Here is a 27,846-nt window from a genome sequence, read left to right on the forward strand (position 1 = left end):
GGCATGGTGGCTCACGCCAGTAATCCCAACACTTTGGGAGGCTGAGGTGGGCCGATCACGAGGTCAGGAGATCGAGACCATCCTGGCTAACACAGTGAAACCCTGTCTCTACTAAAAATTAAAAAAAATTAGCCAGGTGTGGTGGCGGGCCCCTGTAGTCCCAGCTACTCAGGAGGCTGAGGCAGGAGAATGACGTGAACCTGGGAGGTGGAGCTTGCAGTGAGCCGAGATCATGCCACTGGACTCCAGTCTGGGCAACAGAGCGAGACTCCATCAAAAAAAAGGAAAAGAAAATGCTGGAGTATGTCAGGGGAGTGGTGGAGAACCTGTGGCACACAGAGACTCAGGATGGCCACAGAGAGAAGGAAGTGAAACATCCCGCTCTGCCACCCCATCTCCCCCGTCAGGATCAGCTCAGAACCAAGATGGATTTCTGTCTGGGGAAAAAAAAGGCAGAAGGTCGCCAACAGGTCCCGTGACCACCACAGACACCTGTAGTCTTTTCTGCTGGGGAATCCTGCAGTTCTCTCAGGCCCTGAGCCCAGTTTAGAAAGCTGCCTCAAATTTACATGGCTGTGTTACTGCAGAGAAGAAGCCCACATTGTGACCCAAGCTGCTACAGCATAGCATCATTTTCAAACTGGACCCACTGCTCTAGGGGACAGTAACCACTGCATCCCTCCATCCCTGAGGCTCTGCTGTCCCTGTATCATCTCACACACAGTAGTGCAGCATCCCCCAGCTGAGATACCACAGCTCCCTACTCCTTGGGAACAAGCTGCCCAAGAGGTGCTCCATCTTACCCATCCTAGAGGCAGCACAGTCCTGAACTCAACTACTCAGAACCTAGGCCTAGCAGAACAGCCATGACCCTAGCACCCAAGCCCATGCAGTGCCCTGCCTCCAAAGGAATAGGAAGTCTTGCTCAGCGGGGAAGCCAGGCTCAAGCCAGTGGACCAGCCCAGCAGCCCTCAGCATGCAAAAAGCCTGATACTCCATCCACAAAGGAGCCACACTCAACCCGGTATGCCAGCCACACAGTCTCCTGCAGCCTAGGCCATTGAGGCACTTGCAGGCATTGCCGACATTGATTACAGCTGAAGAACCTGCATGAAGACCACACTAGTACTGTACCTATGCAGAACCAAAGCCAATGTGCCTTACTCAACTGAAACTTAGGCCCCATCTGCACGTTAAAGCCTTTCCCTATGAAAGCCACTCTATAGAACTGGAAAAGGCAGCTGATCCATCAGCTGCAAAGGAATCAACATAGGAACACAAGAAGCATGAAAAAGCAAACAAATATGACACCAACAAAGAAACACAATAATTCTCCAATAACTAACCCCAAAGTTAGAGAGAAATGTATGAATTTCTTGAAAAGGAATTCAAAATAATGATCTTGAGGAAGCTCAGCAAGACATAAGAGAATACAGATAAGCAAAATAATTCTTGATCTGAGTGAGAAATTCAAGAGAGATAGATATATTTTAAAAAGAACTAAACAGAAATCTTTGAAGAATTTAATGAATGAAATAAAAAATACAATTGAGAGCTTCAAGAGCAGCCTAGATCAAGCAGAAAAAAAAAGGAATTTCTTTCTTTCTTCTTTTTTTTTTTTTTTTTTCTTCTTTTTTTTGAGATGGAGTCTCCCTCTGTCACTGAGGCTGCAGTGCAGTGGTGCCATCTCGGTGCACTGCAACTTCCACCTTCTGGGTTCAAGTGGTTCTCATGCCTCAGCCTCCTTAATATCTTGGATTACAGGTGTTTACCACCACACCTGGATAACTTTTGTATTTTTAGTAGAGAGGAGGTTTCATCATGTTGGCTAGTCTGGTCCTGAACTCCTGACCTCTGGTGATCTGCCTGCCTCAGCCTCCCAAAGTGCTGGGATTACAGGTGTGAGCCACCGCACCCAGTCAAAAAATAAAAAGAATTTGTTAACTTGAAGACAGCACTTTTGAAATAATGCATTCAAAGGAAATAGAGAATGAAAAAGAGTGAAGAAAGTTGACAGGACTTATGGGGACATCACTAACAGATACTCACACTATGAGATTTTCAGAGGGAGATAGAGAAAGGCACAGAAAGCTTATTTAATGAAATAATAGCTGAAAACTTCCCAAGTCCTGGAAGAGATATATGGACATCCAGATCCATGGCACTCAAACAATCCCAAATAGATTCAACCCAAAGAAGTCCTCTCAGAGGCACATTGTAATCAAACTGTAAAAATTCAAAGACACAGAGTTTTAAAAGCAGTAAGAGAAAAGCATCAAATCATATATAAGGGAATCTCCATTATACTATCAGCAGATTTCTCAGCAGAAACCTTGAAGCCCAGGAAAGAGTGGGATGATACAGTCAATGTTCTGAAAGAAAAAAAAAAAAAACTGCCACCCAAGAATGCTATACCCTGTCATTTAGACATGAAAATGAAATAAAGTATATTTCAGACATGCAAAAGCTGAAGGAATTCATCACCACTAGACTGGCCTTACAAGAAATGGTATGGAAGTACTTCAACCAAAAGCAAAAGGATGGTAATTACTTTCAGCATTTTGTGTGTCATAAGAAAACATATGACAGTATAAAAACTCACTGGTAGAGGTAAATTCATAATCAAATTCAGAATACATCATTACTCTAATGGTGGCATATGTCTTTCAGATCTCTAGTATGAATAACTACAGCTATAATACACTGTTAAGGAAAACACAATATAAAAAGATGTAAATTAAGACAAAATTTTAAATTGTGGAGGAAGGGCAAAAATATTTTGTCCGAGACGGGTGGATCACGAGGTCAGGAGATCAAGACCATCCTGGCTAACACGGTGAAACCCCGTCTCTACTCAAAAATACAAAAAAAAACTAGCCGGGCGAGGTGGCGGGCGCCTGTAGTCCCAGCTACTCGGGAGGCTGAGGCAGGAGAATGGCGTAAACCCGGGAGGCGGAGCTTGCAGTGAGCTGAGATCCGGCCACTGCACTCCAGGCTGGGTGACAGAGCGAGACTCCGTCTCAAAAAAAAAAAAAAAAAAAAATTTTTTTGTGTGAGTATCTGTACAGGACCAAAGTTGTTAATCAGCTTTAAAATGTCTATTATATGTATAAGATTTTTCATGTGAGTACCTTAGTAACCACAGAAACAAAAATTACCTCAAATACACAAATGAGAAAGGAATCAAAGTTTAGCACTGCAGAAAACCACCAAAACAACAAAAGAGGAAGAAAAGAACAAAGGATATATAAATCAGAAAATAATTTTTAAAATAGCAGGAGTAAGTCTTTGCCTATCAATAATAACCTTGGGCTAGGTGTGGTGGCTCATACCTGTAATCCCAGCACTTTGGGAGGCCAAGGGGGCATGGATCACAAGGTCAAGAGATCGAGACCATCCTGGCCAACATGGTGAAACCCCGTCTCTACTAAAAATACAAAAATTAGCTGGGCGTGGTGGCACATGCCTGTAATCCCAGCTACTCAGGAGGCTGAGGCAGGAGACTCGCTAGAGCCCGGGAGGTGGAGGTTGCAGTGAGCTGGGATTGCGCCACTGCACTCCAGCCTGGCAACAGAGCGAGACTCTTTCTCTAATAATAATAATAATAATAATAACCTTGAATGTAAATAGATTAAATTCTCCAGTTAAAGATACAGAGTGGCTGAATGGATTTAGAAAATAAAACCTGCAACACCATCCAACTACATGGTGCCTGCAAGAAACTCACTTAACATGCAAGGTCACACAAAAACTAATGTGGAGGGAGGGAAAAAGTTATCCCATGCAAATGGAAACCAAAGGAGAACACAAGGAGTTATACTTAGATATATTATTTTGACTTAAAGTCAAAACTGCAAAAAGAAAGTCATTATATAACAATTAATATAACAATTTTAAATATATATGCAACCAACACCAGAACACCCAAATATATAAAGCAAATATTATTAGATCTATAGGGAGAAACAGACTGCCATACAACAATAATAGGGGATTTCAGCATCCACTTGTGGCAATGGACCAATCATCCAGAAAATCAACAACATTAAACTGCAAAATAGACCAAATGGACCTAACAGACATTGACAGACTATTCCTCCAAAACACAGCAGAATACACATTTTTCCTCAATAACACATGAAACACGCTCCCAATCAGGCTAAAGGCTTGCTATTGTTCCCACGTAGCTAAGTGCCCAGGTTCATCCTAATCGAGCTGAACACTAGTCACTGGGTTCCACGGTTCTCTTCCGTGACCCACGGCTTCTACTAGAGCTATAACACTCACCGCATGGCCCAAGGTTCCATTCCTTGGAATCCATGAGGCGGAGAACCCCAGGTCAGAGAACTGGAGGTTTGCCACCATCTTGGAAATGGCCCGCCACCATTTTGGAAGCCTCCGGCCACCATCTTGGGAGCTCTGGAATCAAGGACCCGCACTATAACAATATCACTCGGGGGGGTTTAGGGAGGCAGCCTTTGAAGTACTATGCGGTTTTATTTTCCTTGTCTCTCACAATATATCCATGTGTGTTGTCCTCTGAAGCGTGTTTAAGTGGCATTAATTAGATTCGACAACTAGGAGGGGCAACATATATGCCTTCATACTCTCAACTTCTAAATGGCTCTGATTTGTTAAATGACATGAATTTTATGTACGTACGTATGTATGCATGCATGTATGTATTTATTTTTGAGATGGAGTCTTGCTCTCTTGCCCGGGCTGGAGTACAGTGGCACAATCTCAGCTCACTGCAACCTCCACCTCCTGGGTTCAAGCAATTCTCCTGCCTCAGCCTCCCGAGTAGCTGGGACTACAGGCATGTGCCACTACGCCCAGCTAATTTTCTGTATTTTTAGTAGAGACAGGGTTTTACCATGTTGGCCAGGCTGGTCTTGAACTCCTGGCCTCAGGTGATCCACCCACATCGGCCTCCCAAAGTGCTGGGATTACAGGTGTGAGCCACCACGCCTAGCCATGAATTTTAATCTAGTTTCTTCAGCAAAGTGTTAGCCAGTAAAATGTTCTTAAGGCCAAGAAGATAACTACATTGTTTTCAATGTTTAAATCCAAAGGATTCTCTCAGTTGTTGGAACGGTATTTATTAGTAGATACACTGATATTTTAGTTTACATATTCAGAGAGGCAGGCTAAAAAAACAAACAGAGATGGCACTCAGGTTGTCAGTGTTCTTGACGTTTACAGGGGCACTGCGTTTAAAAATCAGCTTGCTTGCAAGGAGCAAGGCCCAAACTATGCGAATAAGTAAAAGCTGCACTGTCTATGTCATACTTGAGCTGGAACACTAACAATATTCAGTTTCTTCAACAAACTCCAGAAAAAAATCTAAATGTTTTATTGCCTTCCTAATAAATAACAAAAACTAATGAATATTAGTAAGATAATTTTATTTATTGCTTTACTAATAAATGACAAAATAAAAACTGTGTTCCAACTCCACACATTCCAAAATAGTGAAGTTTGACCTATGAGAGACCATAGCCATGGCCCCTCCCCTAGCTTTTGGTACTTTACTTGGAAGCAAGTTACTATTACAGAACATTAGGCTGCAAAAAAGAAACCACAAAAAATTTAAACAAGTGATACTCTTTTAGCATCAGCGAAATAGTCCAATATATCTGAAAATGAAAAAAAAATTTTGTTTTGAAATTATCTCCACGGTGACTTTGTTATTCTCAAAAGTACATATATTATATTACCTCTGCATATAACCTTTTTTTGAGGGGCGGGCTGGGGAGACCTAACAGAGCGAGCTGATGACTATGGCAGGTTTAAATAAGACCTTGCTCCAAGCTTGGCGTCTTCTTACTTCTTCTGCTTGCAGCGTTTGACTCTTTTGCTTTCTGGTGATCCACCGCTTTTCCATGTCGTGGGTGAAACATTTGCTTTTATGATTACATCTCAACCATGTTGCTGCTTAGGCCTGAATGCGAAACTGACCCCTCTCCTACTTTGTCTTCTTTTTCCTGTGCTGTAACGAGAAATTTAGTGACTTCAGAAAATGTAGAGCCCATGCTGCAATAAAAATGTGGCAGAAGTCAATGAATCTGAATTATGACAAAACAATAATGAACCAGTAAGACTCCCCTCAATAACTTTTTCCTTGGTAGATGAAACTAGTCTCTAAAAACCAACAAGCAAACAAAAAAAAAATTAAAAAAAATAAAAAACTTTTTCTTTTTAAAAAGTGAGCCCACCAAAATTAAGATTTTAATTTTGGGAAGTCATCACTTCGGCAAACTATGCTTTAGGAATTTTTTACTCTATATTGTCTTATTTCAACTCATGGAAATTTTAGTTTTGTTATATTTTAGAGTCAATACTATTAAAGAACTGCAAGCTGGTATCAATTTTTTTGCACCTTCTTTTTTGGTAACATGAGATATATATATATCTATATACATGTTGGCCAGGCTGGACTCGAACTCCTGACCTCAAGCAATCCACCCACCTTTGGCATCCCAAAGTGCTGGGATTACAGGTGTGAGCCACTGCACCTGGCCACATGTGATATATTTTATTTTTTTATTTTTTGAGACAGAGTCTCGCTCTGCCGCCCAGGCTGAAGTACAGTGGCATGATCTCGGCTCACAGCAAATTCCACCTCCTGGGTTCAAGCCATTCTTATGCCTCAGCCACCCGAGTAGCTGGGATTACAGGTACGCACCACCACGCCCAGCTAATTTTTCTATTTTTAGTACAGACGGGGTTTTGCCATGTTGGCCAGGCTGGTCTTGAACTCCTGACCTCAAGTGATCCACCCGCCTTGGGCTCCCAATGTGTTGGGATTACAGGCATGAGCCACTGCGCCCGGCCAATGCCATTTATTTTTAAAGAAACTCACAGCCAAGATGTAGTATATTTTAAAAGCATTTAAATCACTATTCTGTTACAAGATATGTGCTTAACTAGTAAGAACTCTTCAGAGTTAAAGTTCTCTAACTACCAAAATACCAAGTATTTCTCAGACATCCTACTTTCCTGAAATTTAGGGCAGTCAGTCACGAGGATTTTGTTGAACAGCCAAAGAAATTAAAATAGAGTCATGAACAGTAGTAAGGCCAGTGGTATTTATCCCAAATTCAATATCGGGTTTCTTTTTACCTTCAGAGGACATGCAGATTGGAACAAATGAAATCACTAACAGTTCTTTCACGTTTAGAGGTTTAGTGATCATGGTTATTCTCGGGCAGATACAAAGGAAAAAAAAAATAGAGGCTTAGTGAATCGTCAGAAACCTTGTGTGGTGCTGAAAATAAGAAACTATATTATGTTTTCAAGCTAGCTCTCCTCAAGTTTTAGTAAGTGGTGAAACTGGTTGGGCATGGGGGCTCATGCCTGTCATCCCAGCACTTTGGGAGGCCAAGGCAGGTGGATCACTTGAGTCCAGGAGTTTGAGAGCAACCTGGACAATGTGGCAAAACCCGTCTCTTCAAAAAAAAATTAGCTGGGCCTGGTGGTGTGTGCCTGTAGTCCCAGCTAAGGAGGCTATGGGAGGAGGATTGCTTGGATTGCTTGAACCCTGGAGGATAAGGCTGCAGTGAGCTGTGATGGTGCCACTGCACTCCAGCCTAGGTAACAGAGTGAGACGCTGTCTCATAAAATAAGTACAGAAACTGTTTCTTTTTTTTTTTTCTTTTTTTTTTTATTGTTTTGAGACGGACTCTTGCTCTGTCGCCCAAGCTGGAGTACAGTGTTGGGATCTCAGCTCACTGCAACCTCTGCCTCCCAGGGTTCAAGCAACTTTCCTGCCTCATCCCCACAAGTAGCTGGGATTACAGGCATGTGCCACCACGCCTGGCTAATTTTTGTATTTTTAGTAGAGACAGGGTTTTGCCATGTTGGCCAGGCTGGTCTTGAACTCCTGACCTCAAGTGATCCACCCACCTCAGCCTCCCAAAGTGCTGGGACTATAGGCATGAGCCATCATGCCCGGCCAACTGTTTCATTTTAAAAGAAACACAGGAGAGGAAGATTTGTAGTTTAAGCTAAACAAGAGAGAAAAGCCACTCTGATATATACATATGAAGCACAGATTGCCAATGCTTGCTAAGTTGTATCCCACATAGTATTGCTGCCTCTTCATATTTACACCCGTTCAGCCCAAGCAGTGAGTGTGGAAAAGTGAATTGTTAAACACTAGAGAACTCTGAATATTGGCATTAAATGTAAATACATTAATTTAACATCTTCGACTTATCTTGAAAACCTTGCCAAACCAATAATGCACTTTCTCCTGAAGACAGGAAAAGAGAACGCCCACAACTCTTCCTGTCACTCAGGGTCCTGGCTGAATGGACCCTCCTGTTACTCTGACTCTTCTCAGAGAAAAGCAGACTTGGCAGGGTGCGGTGGCTCACACCTGTAATCCAAGCACCTTGGGAGGCCGAGGCGGGTGGATCGCTAAAGGTCAGGATGGTTCAAGACCAGCCTAGCCAACCTGGTGAAACCCCGTCTCTACTAAAAATACAAAAATTAGCTGGGCATGGTGGTGGGCACCTGTAATGCCAGCTACTCAGGAGGCTGAGGCAGGAGAATCACTTGATATCACTTGAACCCGGGAAGGGGAGGTTGCAGTGAGTTGAGATCACGCCACAGCACTCCAGCCTGGGTGACAGAGGGAGACTCTGTCTCAAAAAAAAAAAAAGAAAGAAAGAAAAAAAAGCAGACTTATGGTTGCTTCTTAGCTTCTTTCTAGAAGGGACCTAGGCATGTGCCACCAGGAGACCCTAGAGGACCAGCACAAAATGGAAAGCACATGTGCCTTCTGGGATGCGGCAAGCTGGGCATTCTCCCAGCTCCCTTCACACTTGTACCAAGGCACCTGCTTGATCTGTAAGTAAAGCTGTCAGAGAAGCTGCAGCAAAGGCGGTGGGCTCCAGATTCCTAATTCCCTAAAGCAGTGGTTCTCAGCTAGGGTATTTTGCCCTGAAGGGGCATGTGGGAAAGTCTGGACACGTTTTTGGTGGTTGTGACTGGGGGTGGTATTGGCATCTAATATGTCAAGGCCAGGGATGCCGCTATACATCCCACAGTGCACATACAGGCCCCACCACAATGATTCAGCCCCAAATAGGGCCAAGGTTGAAAAGCCCTGTCCTAAAGATAGGCCAGGTGATGGGGTGGCTTTCAGCATTGCTGTAAATACAGCACGCACCTGGGCCATTCAGTCCTCCCATTCAATCCTCTCAGAAGTTATGTATGTTGTTTAGAATGTATTGGGGCTGGGCGAGGTGGCTCACTCTTGTAATCCCAGCACTTTGGGAGGCCAAGGTGGGTGGATCATTTGAGGTCAGGAGTTCGAGACCAGCCTGGCCTACATGGTGAAACCCTGTCTCTACTAAAAATATGAAAATTAGCCGGGCGTGGTGGTGCACGCCTGTAATCCCAGCTACTTGGGAGGCTGAGGCAGGAGAATTGCTTGAACCTGGGAGGCAGAGGTTGCAGTGAGTTGAGATCGTGCCAGCCTGGGCCACAGAGCAAGACCCTGTCTCAAACAAACAAACAAACAAAAAAAGTATGTGTTGGTAGAGAAGGTAAGTCCCCATAGTCTCAGGTTAAAAAAAAACTAAAATTTCTTTAGGGTTTTTACTATCATCATCTTTTGAAATGTATAAACTGAAATTCATTTAGTTTTTTTTTTTTAAATTTTCACATTAGGAAATCCAGGATCCAGAGCAAGACTGATCAAAACCTAAAACAGAAACAACTGTTCACCATGTTGAGTCTCTATAATAACAATGTTTGCAGGCAAGTGAAATGCATTAAAATGACAGAACTATTAAAAATCTCAGACATTACTCCCTCATTTTATAGGCAAAGGCAGAAATGCTCAGTGGCAAAGTTGGGGTATTAAAAAATATACATCCTAATGGTTCTCAGCTCCTAGGAAGAAGGAAGATGGTTCTCATGTTTACTTATTGCAGTGAATACTGGATTGATCCTGAGACTGTGTCCAAGAAAATATACAGATGCTTTTTGATCTAGGAGATTGAACTTGAAAAGTTTTTTCCCGGAACACCTCGTATGCACAAATTTAGTACAAGAGTCAAGCCTTAATCTGCAGAGTGATGGTGTTTAGACTGGTACAGTGGAAATACAGGCAAAACCGGATGAGGAAAAAGGCAAGGGAATTAAGATGGACTGGACCCAAACAAGAAGCACCTTAGTTGACAAGTTGCAAAGGTAAGTTCTGAGAACCCATTCAAGAGTAAAGACCCATCATCAAATATCCAAATGCCAGCTAGCAGGCCAAAGGACTTCCATACAATTTTGAATAGTCAGTCATTCATTAGAGGGAAATTATCTAGCTTGTTATATTTGATCCGCTCAGTACATACAGGAAAAACACAGATCTCTGTTGGAGTTCAACATACATTACTTGGTCATCTTCACCACATCCTGTGTCTGAAAATTGTTCCCATCTTACAGGAAAAAATGACATTCTTGAGCCCTCCTTCCTGCAAATATCACACGATATTTACCACCCAGGACTTCAAACGTCCCCAACCTGTGAAATATAGTTTGAGCCTTCAGAAACCCAGGCTACAAACCTTAATGCTGTCCTGAACAAAAGCAACCCTCTGTTGAACAATTTCTCCTTGGGTTAGAGGAGGAAAATGATCCCTGATCCCCATGCATATATGCAGGATTAAAAGAGAATGTCTGGGAAGAGGCCTTGGATTCTTATTTTATTTATTTCTTTCTTTTAGACAGAGTCTTGTTCTGTTGCCCAGGCTGGAGTGCAATGGCATAATTTCAGCTCACTGCAACCTCCGGAAACCTGGTCTCTACTAATAATACAAAAATGAGCTGGGTGTGGTGGTGGGCACCTGCAATACCAGCTACTTGGGAGGCTGGGGCATGAGAATCACTTGAACCCAGGAGGCAGAGGTAACAGTGAGCCAAGATCATGCCACCGCATTACAGCCTGGGTGACAGAGCGAGACTCTGTCTCAAAAAAATGAAGCAAACAAACAAACAAAAAACCCCTAGGCAAACAGACAAGACATTACAAAGACCACTATGGAAGCAGATATTTACAAATACAGTCATATATTCCGTCTACTCCATCGTTTAGGAGACAGGAAACCAGAGCTCAAGTCCAACCTACCTTAAGCAAATTCAAACTATGTCATTACAAAGCAGCTTAATGATTACTCATATCACAGAACAGTTCATCAGGACATGTTGTCTACATAGCAACATCAGTTGGCATTTAAAATATAACTCATTTACAAATGTCATTTAATTTAGATACAACTGTGGGAATATGAGTTGGGGTAAAATGAGGGTAAAGGAAGGACAGAGGGAGAAAGTAACAGCCCCTTTCCAAAAGTGTCTGGGGTTGAGGGTTTCCAAATGCAAAGGCCAGAGGACGCATCTGAGGTAATAATCACAGTGATCTTTTTATTTTTTTCCCAAAAAGTAATTTTTTTTTTTTTTCTGAGACGGAGTCTCCCTCTGTCACCCAGGCTGGAGTGTAGTGGTACGATTTCGGCTCACTGCAAGCTCCACCTCCCGGGTTCACACCATTCTCCTGCCTCAGCCTCGCGAGTAAGTGGGACTACAGGCACCAGCCACCACGCCCGGCTAATTTTTTGTATTTTTAGTAGAGACGGGGTTTCACCATGTTAGCCAGGATGGTCTCCATCTCCTGACCTCGTGGATCCGCCCACCTCGGCCTCCCAAAGGGCTGGGATTATAGGCATGAGCCACCCCGCCCGGCCCCAAAAAGTAATTATTCTTAACCTGCTTCCCAGGCTGGATTTTGTAGCACTGTGGCTAAAACTTCCAGACACAGAGATTAATATGAGGGTGCAATCTGAGGATATAGCAACCTAAACATGCAGGAGACGACAGACAGCGTATATGCATGGAAACAATCTGAGGGAGTGGCACCCTGGACACACAGGGTCTCTGATGCCTTGCACGTCCTGGACACAAGCTGGAGTTTCCTTTTCCTTTTTTGGAGGCGGAGTTTCGCTCTTATTGCCCATGGAGTACAATGGCACAATCTCGGCTCACTGCAAACCTCTGCCTCCCGGGTTCAAGCGATTCTCCTGCTTCAGCCTCCTGAGTAGCTGGGATTACAGGCATGCGCCACCACGCCCGGCTAATTTTGTATTATTTTAGTAGAGACGGGGTTTCTTCACGTTGGTCAACTGGTCTCGAACTCCCAACCTCAGGTGATCCACCCGCCTTGGCCTCCCAAAGCGCTGGGATTACAGGTGTGAGCCACCGCACCCGGCCTGGAGTTTTCTATTAAAGCAATTCTTTAGATCTTTGTTGCAAGAGCAAATGAGGCAGCAGATAGATACCTGCTTCGTTCAAAAGATCAGGAGGCAATTTGGTCTAAACCAGTCCAGTATACTTAGTTTGAGGCATGGGGGTGGGGCAGAAAGGGCACCTGCCAGACGGCTCTGGGCTGGCCTGGGGCCAGCATGGAGGGAAGGAGGCCCTTTGGATTCCCCACCTTCTGCGTGGCTTCTGCTGGGTGTGGACTTGAGGCAGGCAGAGGCCAGGGCTGGCATGACCAATTGGCATTTTGTGAATGGCTAAGTAGCAGAAGCAGGTAACACGTGAATATGGTGTTTTAGAGAATAAATCCCAACCCATTCACAGAGGTTCAGTTTTCTTCGGTTGTACTACAAAAAAAAAGGAGGAAAAGAAGAGGAAAACCGGTTTGACAGAGAGGAGAGAAAGAAGGAGTCGGGGTGGGTGAGAAATGAGAGAGAAGAAAGAGAAAGGATGGCTGCATCTCAAGCAGTGCTTATTCCCAGGGGTTCTCCCATGACCACTCAGAGGATCCTGTGGGTAGAGACCGGAATGACAACTCTGCTCACTGTGAGGGACGGCAAGAGAGGTCTTGGGAACACTTTGGTCTCCAGAATCTGGGGCCTGTTTTCCTGCTTGGCCTTTTGGGTGATCACAGGAGGTCTTGGATCCTTGGCTTGGAATTTGGATTTGTAGTTCTGCACTCCCTGTTTCTGCAGAAGCTGCAAGGCAGCAAGATAGCGAACGTTACTGGAGTCTGAAGGGCACGCCAGGTTTTTCTCAGACAGGAGGGACCAATGCAGGCAGCACTGCTCCGGATCGGCCAGCAGGGATGTCCGGGCCGCTGGGGAAGGGGAGGATGGCGTGTCGTTGACCACAGTGTGTTTGGCCAGCTCACTGGGTCTCTTTTCACCTTTCCCATGTGCTGTTTTCAAGCCATATGCACAAGCCAGACACCCATCCTTTTCCACACTCAGCACCTTCTCTTCTGACTGCAAGAAAGAGTTCTTACTCTTCTTACCCAGAACATCCAAGGCATTTGAAAGCGAAGCCTTCAGGGGTGGCAGAACTAGGAGGGCCCTGGAAGTCAGGGGGCCTGGGATGGACAGCCCTCTGTGGACCCCTCCACTGGGGTTCCGAAGGGCCTTGCCCCTACTAGTGTCCGGGATGGCCCAGTCTTCGGTGCACCAAATAAACTCCTTGATTTGCAGACTTTTTTTCTCTGTTCGAAAGTAGGTGGGAAAGCAGATGTTGCTAATCGCCCTGGAAGCAGTGCTGGGGCCCTGGGGGGCTGCCTGAGTCTGGGAGGGGCTGCTCTGATCCTTCTCTGGGCCCCCCTCCGTAGGAGGCTTGGCCTCAAGGCTCCTGTGGGACAGGTTAACACACACCAAGCAGTCGCTGCAGGCACCTTCCCCTACCCTTGCCTTTTTTGGTAACTTCCTCGGCCAGATGCAGGCAGCTGGAGAAATCCTTCCCCACCCTTGGACCTGCAAATAAAGCAGCATGTTACTCCTCCAGCCGAGGGGCCCAAACTGTCCTTGCTCCAATTTTGGCCACATTCCCATTTTGGCAGTCTTATGTGAAACAATATTCTTATTTATTTTTTTACTACCCCTTCCCCCACCGATAATTTTCTTAAAATTCATTCACTTAAAAAAAAATTCTTCGAAGTTTCAAAGCATGAAAAAAAGTAGAAAAATATCTACTTTCACCCCTAAAAGTAATAACAGTATTTGTAACAGGATTTGTTAATCCTAAATACTAGCAATGGCATTTGTTAATCCTAAAACACTAAGCGATAGTATTTGTCAATGGCCACTTTGAGGTGCTGACTATATTTCTTTTCAAATGCACATTTAAATTCGAAGCTATTAAAATAAAACGAAAACCGTTCATACTTGGCCCACCAACAAGGATTTCGAGCACCGCCAGTCTCTGCTTCCCATACCTGGGGAACACTGTTGCTTGGATAGGCTGGAGGGAGACCCAGGAGCAGAGGCAAGTCCTGGAACGCAGAGGAGCCCTGCATACCCAGGGACACCTACTCCCCATCCACACCCAGAGTCCTCTGGCCGATCTTGCCACAGAGATCACGGTGAAAATAGGGTTGCCAGATAAAAACACAGTATCACATTTTGGACATACTTATACTGAAAAATGAGGTGTTATCTAGTAATCCTACGTGTAATCACTGGATTAGACCAAGTTTTCTTATAGTTTTATGCCCTTTTTTTTTTTTTAGTTTCCTTATAGTTTTAAACATACGATTCTATTATTGATTCTAAGAATTGTTTAAGAGTGAGCCTGCAGACCAGGTGCAGTGGCTCAGGCCTATAATCCCTGCACTTTAGGAGGCTCAGGTGGGCAGATCACCTAAGGTCAAGAGTTCAACACTAGCCTGGCCGATATGGTGAAATTCCATCTCTACTAAAAATACAAAAATTAGCTGGGCATGGTGGGCACCTAAAATCCCAGCTACTCAGGGGGCTGAAGCAGGAGAATCACTTGAACTCAGGAGGTGGAGCTTGCAGTGAGCCAAGATCGCGCCACTGCACTCTAGCCTGAAACTCCATCTCATCGGGGGGAAAAAAAAGCCTGCAGAGTTCTGAGTAGAACCATTAGGATAGAAGTCTCAGTTCTCTCAGGAGTTCAGCGTAGCCGTTAAGAAGCTCAGGGTTCTAGAGTCCAGAAGAACTAGATTCAAGCCCTGCCTTGGCCACTTACTGGCTGGGTGATCTCGAGCATGTTACTTTGTCTTCCAGGTGACTCAGTATACTTATCCACAAAGCGAGGCTGGGAATAATACTTGCCTCATATGGCTATTGAGAGGTTAGATGAATTAATGTATCCAAAGCACTTAGTACTGTCCTGTCCACATACTAAGTGGTCATAAATACACACAGTAGGTGCTGCTATTATCATCAGTAATATTTTACCTCGATTCCAGGGTTTCTACATGTCATTGATTCCACATTTTTTGGTAATATTAACCGTTTTTGGAAAAAAGAGGCTTGCATCAAAACACTGATGTGCAAGAGATAGAAAAGCTGTGACTCAGATACTCACTGCCTCTTCCCATCCCGTTCCAATAATAAACTCTTCGGCTTTTTCATCTTGTTCAAGCGTAATGTCACTGATATCGAGAAGACAATAAACATGATTCTTTTCACTTCTTCCATCTGGACAAGTACAGGTTGGTTCTGTTTCTTCTGTGCCTTGAATTTCATTATTTTCACCATTTTCTAAGTCAGTCTCATTTTTCTGACAGAGATCCATCACTGCGATGGTTGCTTAAGGTTTTTAACATCTTCTTGCTGTTTGAAAACATGAATGGAACTTCATTTTTAATATTAATTTTTTTTAAAAAAGCAATTCAATACTCAGGTGAAATATCTTCAAGACACATTCAGGAATATGGCCAGCCGTGGTGGCTCACGCCTGTAATTCCAGGAATTACTTTGGGAGGCCAAGGCAGGCAGATCACTTGAGGTCAGGAGTTTGTGACCAGTCTGGCCAACATGGTGAAACCCCATCTCTACTAAAACTATGGTGGGCGCCTGTAATCCCAGCTACTAGGGAGGCTGAGGCAGGAGAATCACTTGAATCCAGGAGGCAGAGGTTGCAGCGAGCTGAGATCGGGCCACCGCACTCCAGCCTGGGTTAGAGAGTGAGATTCCGTTAAAAAAAAGAAAAGGAAGGAAGGAAGGGAAGAAAGAAAGAAGGAAGGTAGGTTCAGGAAGAGACTGAGAACAAATATTACAAAACCATCCACTGCCAACCACTGGCACTATGAAAGATAAGGCAGCCAGGAGCAATGGCTCACACTTGTATTCTCAGCACTTTGGAAGGCTGAGGCTGGTGGATTACCTGAGGTCAGGAGTTCGAGGACAGCCTGGCCAACATGGCGAAACCCCATCCCTACTAAAAATACAAAATTAGCTGGGTGTGGTGGTGCGAACCTGTAATCCCAGCTACTCAGGGGGCTGAGGCAGGAGAATCACTTGAATCTGGGAGGCACAGGTTGCAGTGAGCAGAGATCGCGCTATTGCACTCCAGCCTGGGCAACAGAGCAAGACTCTTGTCTCAAAAAAAAAAAAAAAAAAAAAAGAAGCAGCAGCAGCTATGAAGAGACATAGGGAGAAGATGGCCTTCTATAAGCCAAAGACAGCAGCCTGGAACAGAGCCTCCTCTCACAGCCCTCAGAAGGAACAAACCCTGCCAACACTTTGATTTTGGACTTTGAGAATCCATACCAATGAGGTAATACATTTCTGTTGCTTAAGCCACTCAGTCTGTAGTACATTGTCATGATGCCCCTAGCAAAGTAAAATAGTAGGTGATGGTGATAATGATGGTGATAACCCTATCTACCATTAATGGATGTTTTTCTGGAAAATGCACTTGGCATTTAGAATCTAGACAAAGGGTCTGCAAAGTTGTAAACCTGATCAGAGTCAAAGAGCTGAACAATTCCAGGCCTATTTACTGGCTGTGTCTCTGGAGCAATGACTTACTTTTCTGGGTCTGTTTGCTCATCTATAAAAAGGGCAAAAGTGGCTGCATGCAGTGGCTCATGCCTGTAATCCCAGCACTTTGGGAGGCCGAGCTGGGTGGATCATTTGAGGTTAGGTGTTTGAGACCAGCCTGACCAACATGGTGAAACCCTGTCTCTACTAAAAATACAAAAAAGTTAGCCAGGTGTGGTGGTGCACACCTGTAGCCCCAGCTACTCAGGAGGCTGCGGCAGGAGAAATGCTTGAACTTGGGAAGCAGAGGTTGCAGTGAGCCGAGATTGTGCCACTGCACTCCAGCCTGGGTGACAAAGTAAGAATCCACCTCAAAAAAAAAAAAAAGTGCAAAAGCATAATACCTTCCTACAGATAGGGGCTCCTCCTGTGGACCCCACAGGCTGCAGAAATTAACTGGAATACGTGAGCAGTGACCACCAACGCTCTGTGAGTGCTGAGAAGCAACCAGTGTCTTCTCAAGAAGTTCCTTGCTTGTGCTGAGAGTGAAGCCACAGGGGACACCCACTCCTTGCTTTCTCTCAGCCAAACATGACCCATGCCAGAAAACTAGTTTTTTTCATTTTCTGTTTAGGAAGAGATCAGTACGTCTTATAACAAATCTGTTTAATTACCATTTTGACTTTTTCACATAGGCTTACAGTAGTTTTTTTGGTTTTTTGTTTTGTTTTGTTTTTTTTCTTTGAGACAGAGTCTCACTCTGTTTCCCATGCTGGAGTGCAGTGGTGCGATTTTAGCTCACTGACAAAATGTACGGGAGTAAATTTTGTACAATTTTAGGTTGGAAGTTGTACCTCCGCCTCTCAGGTTCAAGCAATTCTCCTGCCTCAGCCTCCCGACTAGCTGGAATTACAGGTGTGAGTCACCGTGCCTGGCCAACACTACATTTTTATAAGCACTTTACTTATGTAATGATGGTTCATAAGGAACTATATTGATTCCTTGTGACTCAAAGCTAAGAATCATCCCTGAGTCAATTAACACAGTATTATTAGTCAAAAGGTCAGATTACTGCATACCAGATCACCAGATGCACCTTCAGAACCCTGGTGTGCTTCAGGCAGAATCAAGACGCTCCGCTACTAAAAGAGAATGTTGGTGGTCTTTTCCTAATTAAAAAGAAATTCAGTTAGTGGATAGAAAAGTTGTATTTTAAGTTTCCCTTCTCGAAACATACTACCAAGTTGTTGTTTGTCTCCCTCCGGTTGCCCAGGCTGGAGTGCAGTGGTGTGATCTCAACTCACTGCAACCTCCGCCTCCCGGGTTCAAGCAATTCTCCTGCCTCAATCTCCCAGGTAGCTAAGACTACAGGCGCCTGCCATCATGCCTGGCTAATTTTTTTGTAACTGTCAAGTTTTATTACCCATTCTTGTCTTCCAGCTCATGTTAGCAGATGACACACAGAAATGTACAACAATCAATAGAAGATCAAAGAAAAGACTGGATGTGTGATTCCTTGCAATTTGTATGCAGTTTTACTTTTATGTTGGAATGCAGACATCTATATTCATATAATATTTTCTGGTAGTAAAATTATGCCTGACTTACAGATTTGACGTAAATCAAGAGCTCATGCCGTCCCACTTCTTGGCTTTCACTGAACTTTACAACCTGATTCAGTTTGAGAATCACCAGGATAAAGCATACATCAAAGTCCATACTAACATTTTCCACCACATCAAGAAAACACAAAGATCACAATGAACACGTTGCCATGGAGACACATTTGCTGATACAACTCTAAAATTGGATTTAGAGTGCAAAGCAGGAAAGCTCAGAGATGTAGGCCAGAAGGTATTAAACTCTGTTACACAAGCTATTAAAGTGATTAGAACCAACATGTACAAAAGAAATAGTTGACTCAAATCCAAGCCCCCGAAGTGCATGTTTGGATAAACAAGAATAAACTCAAAGAAAAATTGATGAAAGAACTTAAGATATTTGGAAATGAAATAAATGAGAGCCTAAAAAATATAGCCTATGGAAATTTACCATAATCCAGAAAATATCTTTTCTAGTAGCATTTAAAGACAGACACTAAAAGGAAACTGTAAAGTAGTTTATTTTCTTTTACCAATAATATGATTTGCTTCAAAATAATGTGAGGTTGAGGTTGGGGAGGGAATAATGAAACCAAAGTGCCCTTAAGTTCTGTTTGTTGTAGATGGGTATGAGGACATGGAGATTAATCCACTATTATATTTGCATGTAAGCATGAAATTTCCCATAATAAAACTTTCAAAGCCATGATGTTATCGGAGAGCTTCAAGAAATGAAATGTGGAATAATGATAGAAGCCAGGGTACAATGAATTTTGACCTTAAGCAAACTGAAGTAAATGTGGTTTTTTGTTTGTTTGTTTTGTTTTGTTTTGTTTTGAGACACTTGCTCTGTCGCCCAGGTTGAAGTGCACTGGTGCAATCTCAGATTACTGCAACCTCCGCCTCCTGGGTTCAAGCGATTCTCCTGTCTCAGCCTCCCGAGTAGCTGGGATTACAGGCATGTGTCACCATGCAAGGCTAATTACTGTATTTTTAGTAGAAACGGAGTTTCACCATGTTGGCCAGGCTGGTCTTGAACTCCTGACCTCAGGTGATCCACCCACCTCAGCATCCCAAAGAAATAAATGTATCAATGAACAGATAACATGGTTTGTGTAATTTTAAGCTGGAGTAAAGACCTTGAACAAGGACTTATTGAAAAAAAAAAAACAGATGTACAAAAAAGATATACCATCAGATAATAGGATTTATAAAGGTGATTCAGAGGAACTCCAGAAATATTTGTCCAATTATTCTTAAGTCACAGTACACAAGGCCTTCTCACTGAATCTATTGAATGGCCAGAGGAACAGGTGTAAATGCAGAAAAGAATAGACATTACTATTTGGATCTGTGACACCATGTTGAGATCATGTAATTTGTTAATGAACTGAGAAGTACACAGACTATCAAATGCTCCTTTGTTATACATCTGGCAAAGTTAATGTAGCTTTAACACCCTAACCAATCTATAATTCAGAGTACTTACTCCTGAAATGAACAAAGACAACCATTAAGCTACCACAGTCAACAGTAGAGGCATACCAGTTGAATACAGCAAAAGGACATGTTTTCTGTCGTGTGTTGTATAAAAGTTAAAGTTGGAAAAGACAGGGAGAAATCAATGTAAACTGACAACAATGAACATATCTTCTATTTACAAATAAGTAACACTGCCCAAAGAAAAACCTGTATGGAAAGAGACCACCCGACCAAGAACATAAAGAAATTTCCAAAGGCCTGGTAGCTGAAAAGAAGTGAAGGGATAGCAGAAGAAATGACCATGCCATATAGTACAGAAAGGGCCTTTGTATTTCTTTATATATATTTTTTTGAGATGGGGTCTCACTATATTGACCAGGCTGGTCTCAAACTCCTGGCCTCAAGCGATCCTCTCATTTTGGCTTCCCAAAGTGCTGGGATTACAGGTGTGAGCCTAGCCTTTCTTTGCTTATATATATATATATATACACACACACACATATACACACACACACATATATATATACTTTTTTTTTTTATAGACCAAGTCTCGCTCTGTCACCCACGCTGGAGGGCAATGGCATGATTCTGCCTCACTGCAACCTCTGCCTCCTGGGTTCAAGTGATTCTCATGCCTCGGCCTCCCAAGTAGCTGGGATTCCAGGCACATGCCACCATGCCCAGCTAATTTTTTTTTTCTTTTTTTTTGAGACAGAGTCTCGCTCTGTCGCTCAGGCTGGAGTGCAGTGGTGCAATCTTGGCTCACTGCAAGCTCCGCCTCCCAGGTTCACGCCATTCTCCTGCCTCAGCCTCCCGAGTAGCTGGGACTACAGGCGCCTGCCACCACACCTGGCTAATTTTTTGTATTTTCAGTAGAGATGGGGATTCACCAGGTTGGCCAGGCTGGTCATGAACTCCTGACCACAGGTGATCACCCGCCTCGGCCTCCCAAAGTGCTGGGATTATAAACATAAGCCACCGTGCCTGGCCCTTCATATTGTTTTGATAAAGAAGGTAATAACGTGGCTACTTTATTATTTTAATGAAAATAAGGTTAGAAATGGATTTATTAAAAAAATAGAACTCTGATTTTGTGTTTGCTTGTTTTTGATTTATGTCTTTTTTGCCCCAGATAGGACTTAAGCTGCCAGGCTCTTTTTGAAGAAGGCTGCAGTGGGTACACTTTGAGTTAGGAGGAGTACTGTCCATCAGTCTTGACTTCCTAGCATTAGTCAAGACAGGCAAGGATGGACTACAACAACAAGCAGCCCTATTTCTTTTCCAGTGGTTAAAGAAACATAGGCTTCTTTCTAACTCATGCTGTAGATTCATTGTATGATGTCTGGGACTCTGTTCCACATTGTCCTCCCTCCTGAATGTGAACTAACGGAGGCTGCACCATCGGAAACCACAGCCCACTGTGATGCACAGTGTGATGGCAAACATGGCTCTTAGATGTTTCGTCCTGGAAGTCACTCATTTGACTTCAGTTCACATGTCATTAGCCTGGAGCAAATCACGGACATTGCGTAACTTTAAGGAGAAGCAGGGCTAATACTTCCTTCTACATCTCCAGGAGGAGTAAGAAGCCAGATTTTGGTGACTTCACAGAGCCTTGTGACTAGCCTGGTCAACAGACTGTGAGTGGAACTGATGTGTGTCACATCCTGGATGAGGCAGTGAATAGGTAACATCCTCCTTCAGTTCTCTCCTCTTCCCACGATGACCCTGGGGGTCACGTGTTGAGTTAGCAGCACCACAGAATGGAAGCAGCCTAGATTTTGAGTCACAGCTTTGAGAAATGCCCCCATAAACCCTCATCAGACTGTGCATGGATGAGAAAAAGCTTAATGACTCCAGCCATGAGATTTGAGGAACTGCTTGTTGCTATACCACAGTCTGTCCTATACAGGTAAGTAAAGTTACTGAGATTGTGTCAGAGCTGAGATTACAAGGCCAAGTGGGACTCTGACTGTGAGGGGTTGTTCATGTCATGATTATATCTGATGCAAAAAAAAAAAAAAGAAAAAAGAAAAGAAACTAGCTATAACATACTTTTTATTTACTATTTTTTTTATTTTTATTGAGATGGAGTTTTACTCTTGTTGCCCAGGCTGGAGTGCAAGTGTGTGATCTTGGCTCACTGCAACCTCTGCCTCTGGGTTCAAGTGATTCTCCTGCCTCACCCTCCCAAGCAGCTGGGATTACACACATGTGTCATCATGGCAGGCTAATTTTGTATTTTTAGTAGAGATAGGGTTTCTTCATGTTGGTCAGGCTGGTTTCGAACTCCTGACCTCAGGTGATCTACCCGTCTCAGCCTCCGAAAGTGCTGGGATTACAGGAATGAGCCGCCGCGCCCATCCTACTTTTTTTTTTTTTATGTTTTTGAGACAGTCTCACTCTCATTGCCCAGGAGTGCAATGGTGTGATCTCGGCTCACTGCAACCTCTGACTCCCAGGTTCAAGCAACTCTCATGCCTCAGTCTCCTGAGTAGCTGGGATTACAGGCGTTTGCCACCATGCCTGGCTAATTTTTGTATATTTTTGTAGAAACGGGGTTTTGGCATGTTGGCCAGGCCGATCTCGAACTCCTGACGTGAAGTGATCCATCCGCCTCAGCCTCCCAAAGTGCCCAGCCAATTATAACATACTTTAAAAAATAACTGAAGAGTTACATACTAAAGGGAACTAGTAAATAGATTATTTAGTCCTCTAAATTATAGCTACCATATAAGAAGTCACATGATGCTAGCAGAAAAGGACTAGTTTCAGGTAAAAAAGGAAAATATCGTTGCTGTTTCACAATAGGAAAATATAAAACATAAAGTATTTTACCACTATAGAAGGGAACAGATGTCTGTAGTTATTATGCTGTGTAAAGCCAGATTGTTATGTACCATGAATTCAGGCTAAAAGGTGACTATTAGAGATTGAAAGTCTCAGGAATACAAGCTCCATGTCTTTGGAAGACTAAAAATATGCTTAATTCAAAGATACAACTCTGATTAGAGGCAGAATTAATACTATATAAGGTTAATTTATGATCATGGAGAGAAAAACGGGTAAAAATACCTATTGCAATAAGATCTTCTAGAATGTTCCTGAAAGATAACGTGGTAGGCAGAATTCTACAAATTCTCTCCCCTCAAGATTTCCCACCCTAATCCCCGGGTAAACAGGATGAAATACAACATCCACAAATATTTTATATTACATGGTAAAAGGGACTTTGCAGATGTAATTATGATTATTAACCAGTTGACGTGAAGACAGGAGATTATTTTGGATAATCCGGGTAAGCCTAATCAAATTACTTAGTCTTCCAAAACAAACTTGTCTTAGCTAGCAGCAGCAGAAGTCAGAGATACAAAGCACAAGAGGAATTCAATGCATTGTTTCTGGCTTTGATGAAGTGGGGGGTCACATCCCAAGGAATGTGGATGGCATTTAGGAGCTGAGAGAAGACCCTGGTTTACAATGAGGAATGAAACGTGGATCTCAGTTGCACAACTTCAAGAAACTGAATTCGGCCACCAGTCTGAATGATCTTGGAAGTGGGTTCGTCCAATAAGAGTCCAGACTGGATGACTCAGAAGATCCTAAACAGATAACACAACAACAACAGAAAACTAATACAATAATAATTCAGCTTAAATACTTCTGCTTAAGTACTTTCAATGACTGAGTGCTCATAACTTAACAAGAATTTCTTTCTTTCCATTGGAAGCTCTAAAGATTTGAATGATCTCAAATTAAGTCATCTGCAAATCTGCACATTTTGTTCCTCAATTCTGGGTATTCTTCTCAAATACAAATCTGAAAACATCTGAAGACAGCTATTATTTTGTCAGATACAAATCTTAAGTTCCTCATTATCTCAAGAATGCAAAATTACCTGTCTCTTAAAATGTGGTGCCTGGAACTGAAAGCAATACCTCAAAAGTGGTCTGACTAGAAGTGTCTACTTTGAAATCTGACTCCTTTTGATCTGAAATCTACATCTATTAATTAAACAAAGTTATTATATTTTTAAAAAGTATAACCCAATCTTTTTTATTTCCTTTTTTTTTTTTTTTTTTTTTTTTGACAGAGTCTCGCTCTGTCACCAGGCTGGAATGCAATGGTATGATCTCAACTCCCTGCAACCTCCGCCTCTTGGGTTCATGTGATTCTCCTGCCTCAGCCTCCTGAGTAGCTGGGACTACAGATGCACGCCATCACACCCAGCTAATTCTTGTATTTTTAGTAGAGACAGGGCTTCATCATGTTGGCCAGGATGGTCTCGATCTCTTGACCTTGTGATCCGCCCGCCTCAGCCTCCCAAAGCGTTGGGATTATGGGCATGAGCCACTGTGCTTGGCCTTTTTTTTTTTTTTTTTTTTTTGACAGTCTTGGCTCTGTCACCCAGGCTGGAGTGGGGTGACACAATCTCTGCTCACTGCAACCTCCTGGGTTCAAGCGATTCTCCTGCCTCAGCTTCCCAAGTAGCTGCGATTACAGGCGCCCGCTACCATGCCTGGCTAATTTTTGTATTCTCAGTAGAGACAGGGTTTTGCCATGTTGACCAGGCTGGTCTCAAACTCCTGACCTCAGGTGATCTGCCTGCCTCAGCCTCCCAAAGTGCTGGGATTACAGGCATGAGCCACCACACCCAACCCTATAACCCAATCTTAATTAACACTGAGCTCGAGGTGAAGTACAACTTCTAGATTTTTTTTTTTTTCACATGAATGGCTAAAAAGTCCTGTCTTACTTTACTCCGTAACCATGCTGTTGATTGTCTTTTCTTTTTTTCTTTATTCTTTTTGTGTTAGTTAGATGTAGACTCCAAATGCATCAGATCCTTGTAAAATTTCCCCTTTTGTTTTTGGACCATCATTAAACCCGCTCAGATAGTTCACAACCTAACTCTGACTTCCCACAGTTTGACCATTCCTTCTTGCTTGATGACGACATTAATTTGACGAGGATACCTTCTGTATCTCCATCTACATCACGGATAAAGACGTTGAGAAGGATGGGTAAAGGATACTGCCCTCTGGATATCCCTTTCACTTGGACATTTGCTAATTATTCAAGTGCTGCAAATTCACCTTCACCTTACTCCCTATGCAATGATCTGGCCTATGTTTCTAAATCTTTGCTACAGGATTCCAGATCCATCCATTTAGATAGTTTTTTTTTTTTTAGAGGAACTTACCAAGAGTTATAGAAGTTGATCTCTCTCTCTCTCTCCCTTTAAAACACCTATTATCTAGATCTGGGATAAAGAATACATGCTGGCAGAGTGCAGCGGCTCACACCAGTATTTTGGGAGGCCGAGGCCAGTGCATCACTTGATGTCAGGAGTTCAAGACCAGCCTGGCTAGTATGATGAAACCCCATCTCTACTGAAAATACAAAAATTAGCCAGGAATGGTGGCTCATCCCTGTAGTCCCAGCTACTCTAGAGGCAGAGGCAGAAGAATCGCTTGAACGTGAGAGGCGGAGGTTGCAGTGAGCTGAGATCGCACCACTACACTCCAGCTTGGGTAACAGGGTGAGACTGTCTCAAAAAAAAAAAAAAAAATTCTGAATTGTCAACTCCAAACGAGTAGTGGCTACCTAGAGCGTTGTATTGAGAAGGATCTTATGACCTGACTACAGCAGGAAAAATTTCTGGGGTTAAGTAAGTCTGCCAGAAAATAAAGAGTGCCACATGTTTGCCAGTCTGTCTATACAGTTAGATTACAAATATCTTACTGTAGATTCCTATACCTGGTTGACAGATTCCTAATTCATTAAGGGCGGGGAAATGTTGATGGACCAGAAGAAACCAAGGCCCAGGGTATTAAGTCAAACGCAGGCTGTTTATGTCAAAAGCAGATAGATGGAAATCTTTCAAAACTCCTTATCACCTTGCCCCAGCTTCTCATTGGCTCTGCACTGTGCCACACACCCTCATCTTCCTAGAAGCTATAGATTTAAAGGAATCCTAAATTCCAACCAGAGAAAGATGAGTTTCTGGCAGTCTCATTTGGAGTTTGAATGAACGTTCCTGTGGGTCGGGTCTTTAACGACCTATACTGAGTGAAGGAATAATCATTAGAAATACTGTTAGCCATGGTGGAAGTTAAGTTTCTTAATACAAGACCAATTTTCACTTATATGAACCAGTTAAATAGGTCCTGAAGACTGACCTGAGCATCCTGATCATGAGTAACATAGTTTCTACAGGAAAAGGAGGTGGGAGTCGCATTTAGAAACACACTGGAAGAAACCGAAACTTTGTCTCAAAGTTAAGCACCCGCGCCACCCAATTTGCACAATTTGTTCATATTTTCAAGACCATAAATTTTATCCTCCTTGTTAATTATATGTGCCTTCTGCTTATTCAGGAACCTCAAGTATTTCACAGAATGATGCCAAGGAGCGCAGTTTCTACACCATCCCTCCGGATCAGACCACATCTATTCCAATCCCAGTCTCAAATACTTCCCCTTTTTCAACTCCCATTAATGAATTCACTAAGTACCTAGCACTGAGAATAAAAAATTAAAGCAGCACCCGTCTTCTCTGCTCTCACACAGTTTACAGCCCACAGTTTCAAAGCACAAGTCAGCAAACACGCGCTCCACCTGCCACCTCTAAAACCCAGGCGCATCACGCTCGGCTCCACCTCTTCATCTAGCCCCGCCCCTTCCTGCAGGCCCCACCCCTTTCCCTATCAGGCTCCTCCCCTCATTCCATGAGTCTTTTTTCCTCATCCAGCTCTTCCCCTTCCTCTGCCAGTTCCTACCGTGCCACAAAGACGCCAGCCCTTCTTTCAAGCTATCCCATTCAAAAAACGTTCTCGATTATCCTTTCGAACTCCTCCCCGTCCTCCGTCTACCCGCCCTTAAAGGGACCCGCCCTTAAGGGGTTCCGCCCCCAACGGCTCCGCCTCAGGCCCCGCCCACCGCCCCAGGTCCCGCCCCCTCCCCAGACCCCGCCCGCTCTGGGGCAGCCCCTACCTTTAGTGCCTCTGCCTTTCGCCTCCCCGCGTCAGAGGGTCGCTTCCTTTCGAAGGAGGCAGGGCCTCTCGCTCTGTCGCCTTTGGAGTGGTCTGGGGCCTTGCCCCAGGGGTGGAGAAATGGCCGCTCAAACCCACCTATGGGGCCGAGCGGATGGAAGGCCTCGAGACAGCTAGCCCTGGCCCGTGGGCGAGGGCGACTCAGGTCGCTGCGTGCTGGGCCGTTGCCCTGGGTTACGACCACGCTGGGGGCGGGACCGCAGCGGAAGTGACGTAGCCCAACAAAGCTAAGCACAGGCGGGGCGGCTCGTGGCACCTCCTACCCGCTCCGGAAGCTGCCGCCGGAAAGGCCAACGTAGGAGGGTCTGAGATGGTGGAGATGGAGGCTTACCCGGGCCCTCGGGCCGGCGAGTTCCGTAGGAGCGCCCTTTTGCCTGCTAGGATGTTTAGTAGATGGCAGGCGGCCAGAAACACCCCCACTTTTCTCCCTCGGCTCCCTGAGGAACCGCCGTGCGCGTTTCCCATGGACACAAACTTCACAGGCCGAGAACGTCACGGGAGGACGCGTTGTGAACCTCGAAGAGCCCACTTACGTCACCTACGGCACCGGGCCGACGGACACTCGCTGAACTTCTGGCCCGGAGCAGCACAGCTCTGAAGTGGGCACTGGCATCTGTTATACAAATAAAGGAAAGTGGCCCCACGTCCTTAAAACAACAGCTTGCTGAAGAGAGATCGCAAGGCATTCCTTCACTCCAGCTCGGGTCTGACTCCAAAGCCCTCCGCTTTAGAAAGTGTGACTATTTCTGCTGTAGAAAACCGGTATCTAGGCCGGGCACGGTGGCTCATGCCTGAAATCCCAGCACTTTGGGAGTCCGAGGCGGGTGTATCACCTGAGGTCAGGAGTTCGAGACCAGCCTGGACAACATGGCGAAACCCTGTCTCTACTAAAAATACAAAAATTAGCCGGGTGTGGTGGCGAGCACCTGTAATCCCAGCTACTTGG

The 27,846-nt window shown here is 44.0% G+C and overlaps 1 protein-coding gene and 1 long non-coding RNA gene across 6 annotated transcripts; one reads left to right on the forward strand and one right to left on the reverse strand.

Moving 5' to 3' along the window:
• Nucleotides 1–5,391: 5,391 nt before the first annotated feature.
• Nucleotides 5,392–27,416, reverse strand: CUNH16orf46 (chromosome unknown C16orf46 homolog). Of its 5 annotated transcripts, XM_033219112.1 has the most exons (5): nt 26,842–27,416; nt 17,843–17,932; nt 15,364–15,611; nt 12,867–13,784; nt 5,392–5,992 (listed from the first exon to the last, which is right to left on the reverse strand). In XM_033219112.1, exons 3-5 carry the CDS (start codon nt 15,571–15,573, stop codon nt 5,969–5,971), a joined length of 1,152 nt encoding a protein of 383 aa, XP_033075003.1. In that variant the 5' UTR covers nt 15,574–15,611; nt 17,843–17,932; nt 26,842–27,416; the 3' UTR covers nt 5,392–5,968. The 5 variants fall into 5 exon arrangements, with proteins under 5 accessions (XP_033075003.1, XP_033074999.1, XP_033075000.1 ...); XM_033219108.1 differs by lacking the exon at nt 5,392–5,992 and having other exon boundaries at nt 12,416–13,784; XM_033219109.1 differs by lacking the exons at nt 5,392–5,992; nt 26,842–27,416 and adding an exon at nt 26,628–26,706 and having other exon boundaries at nt 12,416–13,784.
• LOC117088104 lies at nt 21,253–26,394 on the forward strand. Its single transcript, XR_004439002.1, has 2 exons — nt 21,253–21,758; nt 26,227–26,394. It is a non-coding gene; the product is annotated as an uncharacterized LOC117088104 (long non-coding RNA).
• Nucleotides 27,417–27,846: the final 430 nt, after the last annotated feature.

The sequence above is a fragment of the Trachypithecus francoisi genome, unplaced genomic scaffold (genome assembly GCF_009764315.1).
Source record: "Trachypithecus francoisi isolate TF-2019V2 unplaced genomic scaffold, Tfra_2.0 Lachesis_group10, whole genome shotgun sequence".
NCBI lineage: Eukaryota > Metazoa > Chordata > Mammalia > Primates > Cercopithecidae > Trachypithecus > Trachypithecus francoisi.

Excerpts from the sequence above, each read along its gene's own strand:
- CUNH16orf46 (XM_033219110.1), bottom strand. The coding sequence starts at position 15,573 with ATGGATCTCTGTCAGAAAAATGAGACTGACTTAGAAAATGGTGAAAAT. Across the intron at positions 13,785-15,363 it reads GAACGGGATGGGAAGAGGCA|GTCCAAGGGTGGGGAAGGAT; the intron begins GTGAGTATCTGA and ends CTTTATTTGCAG.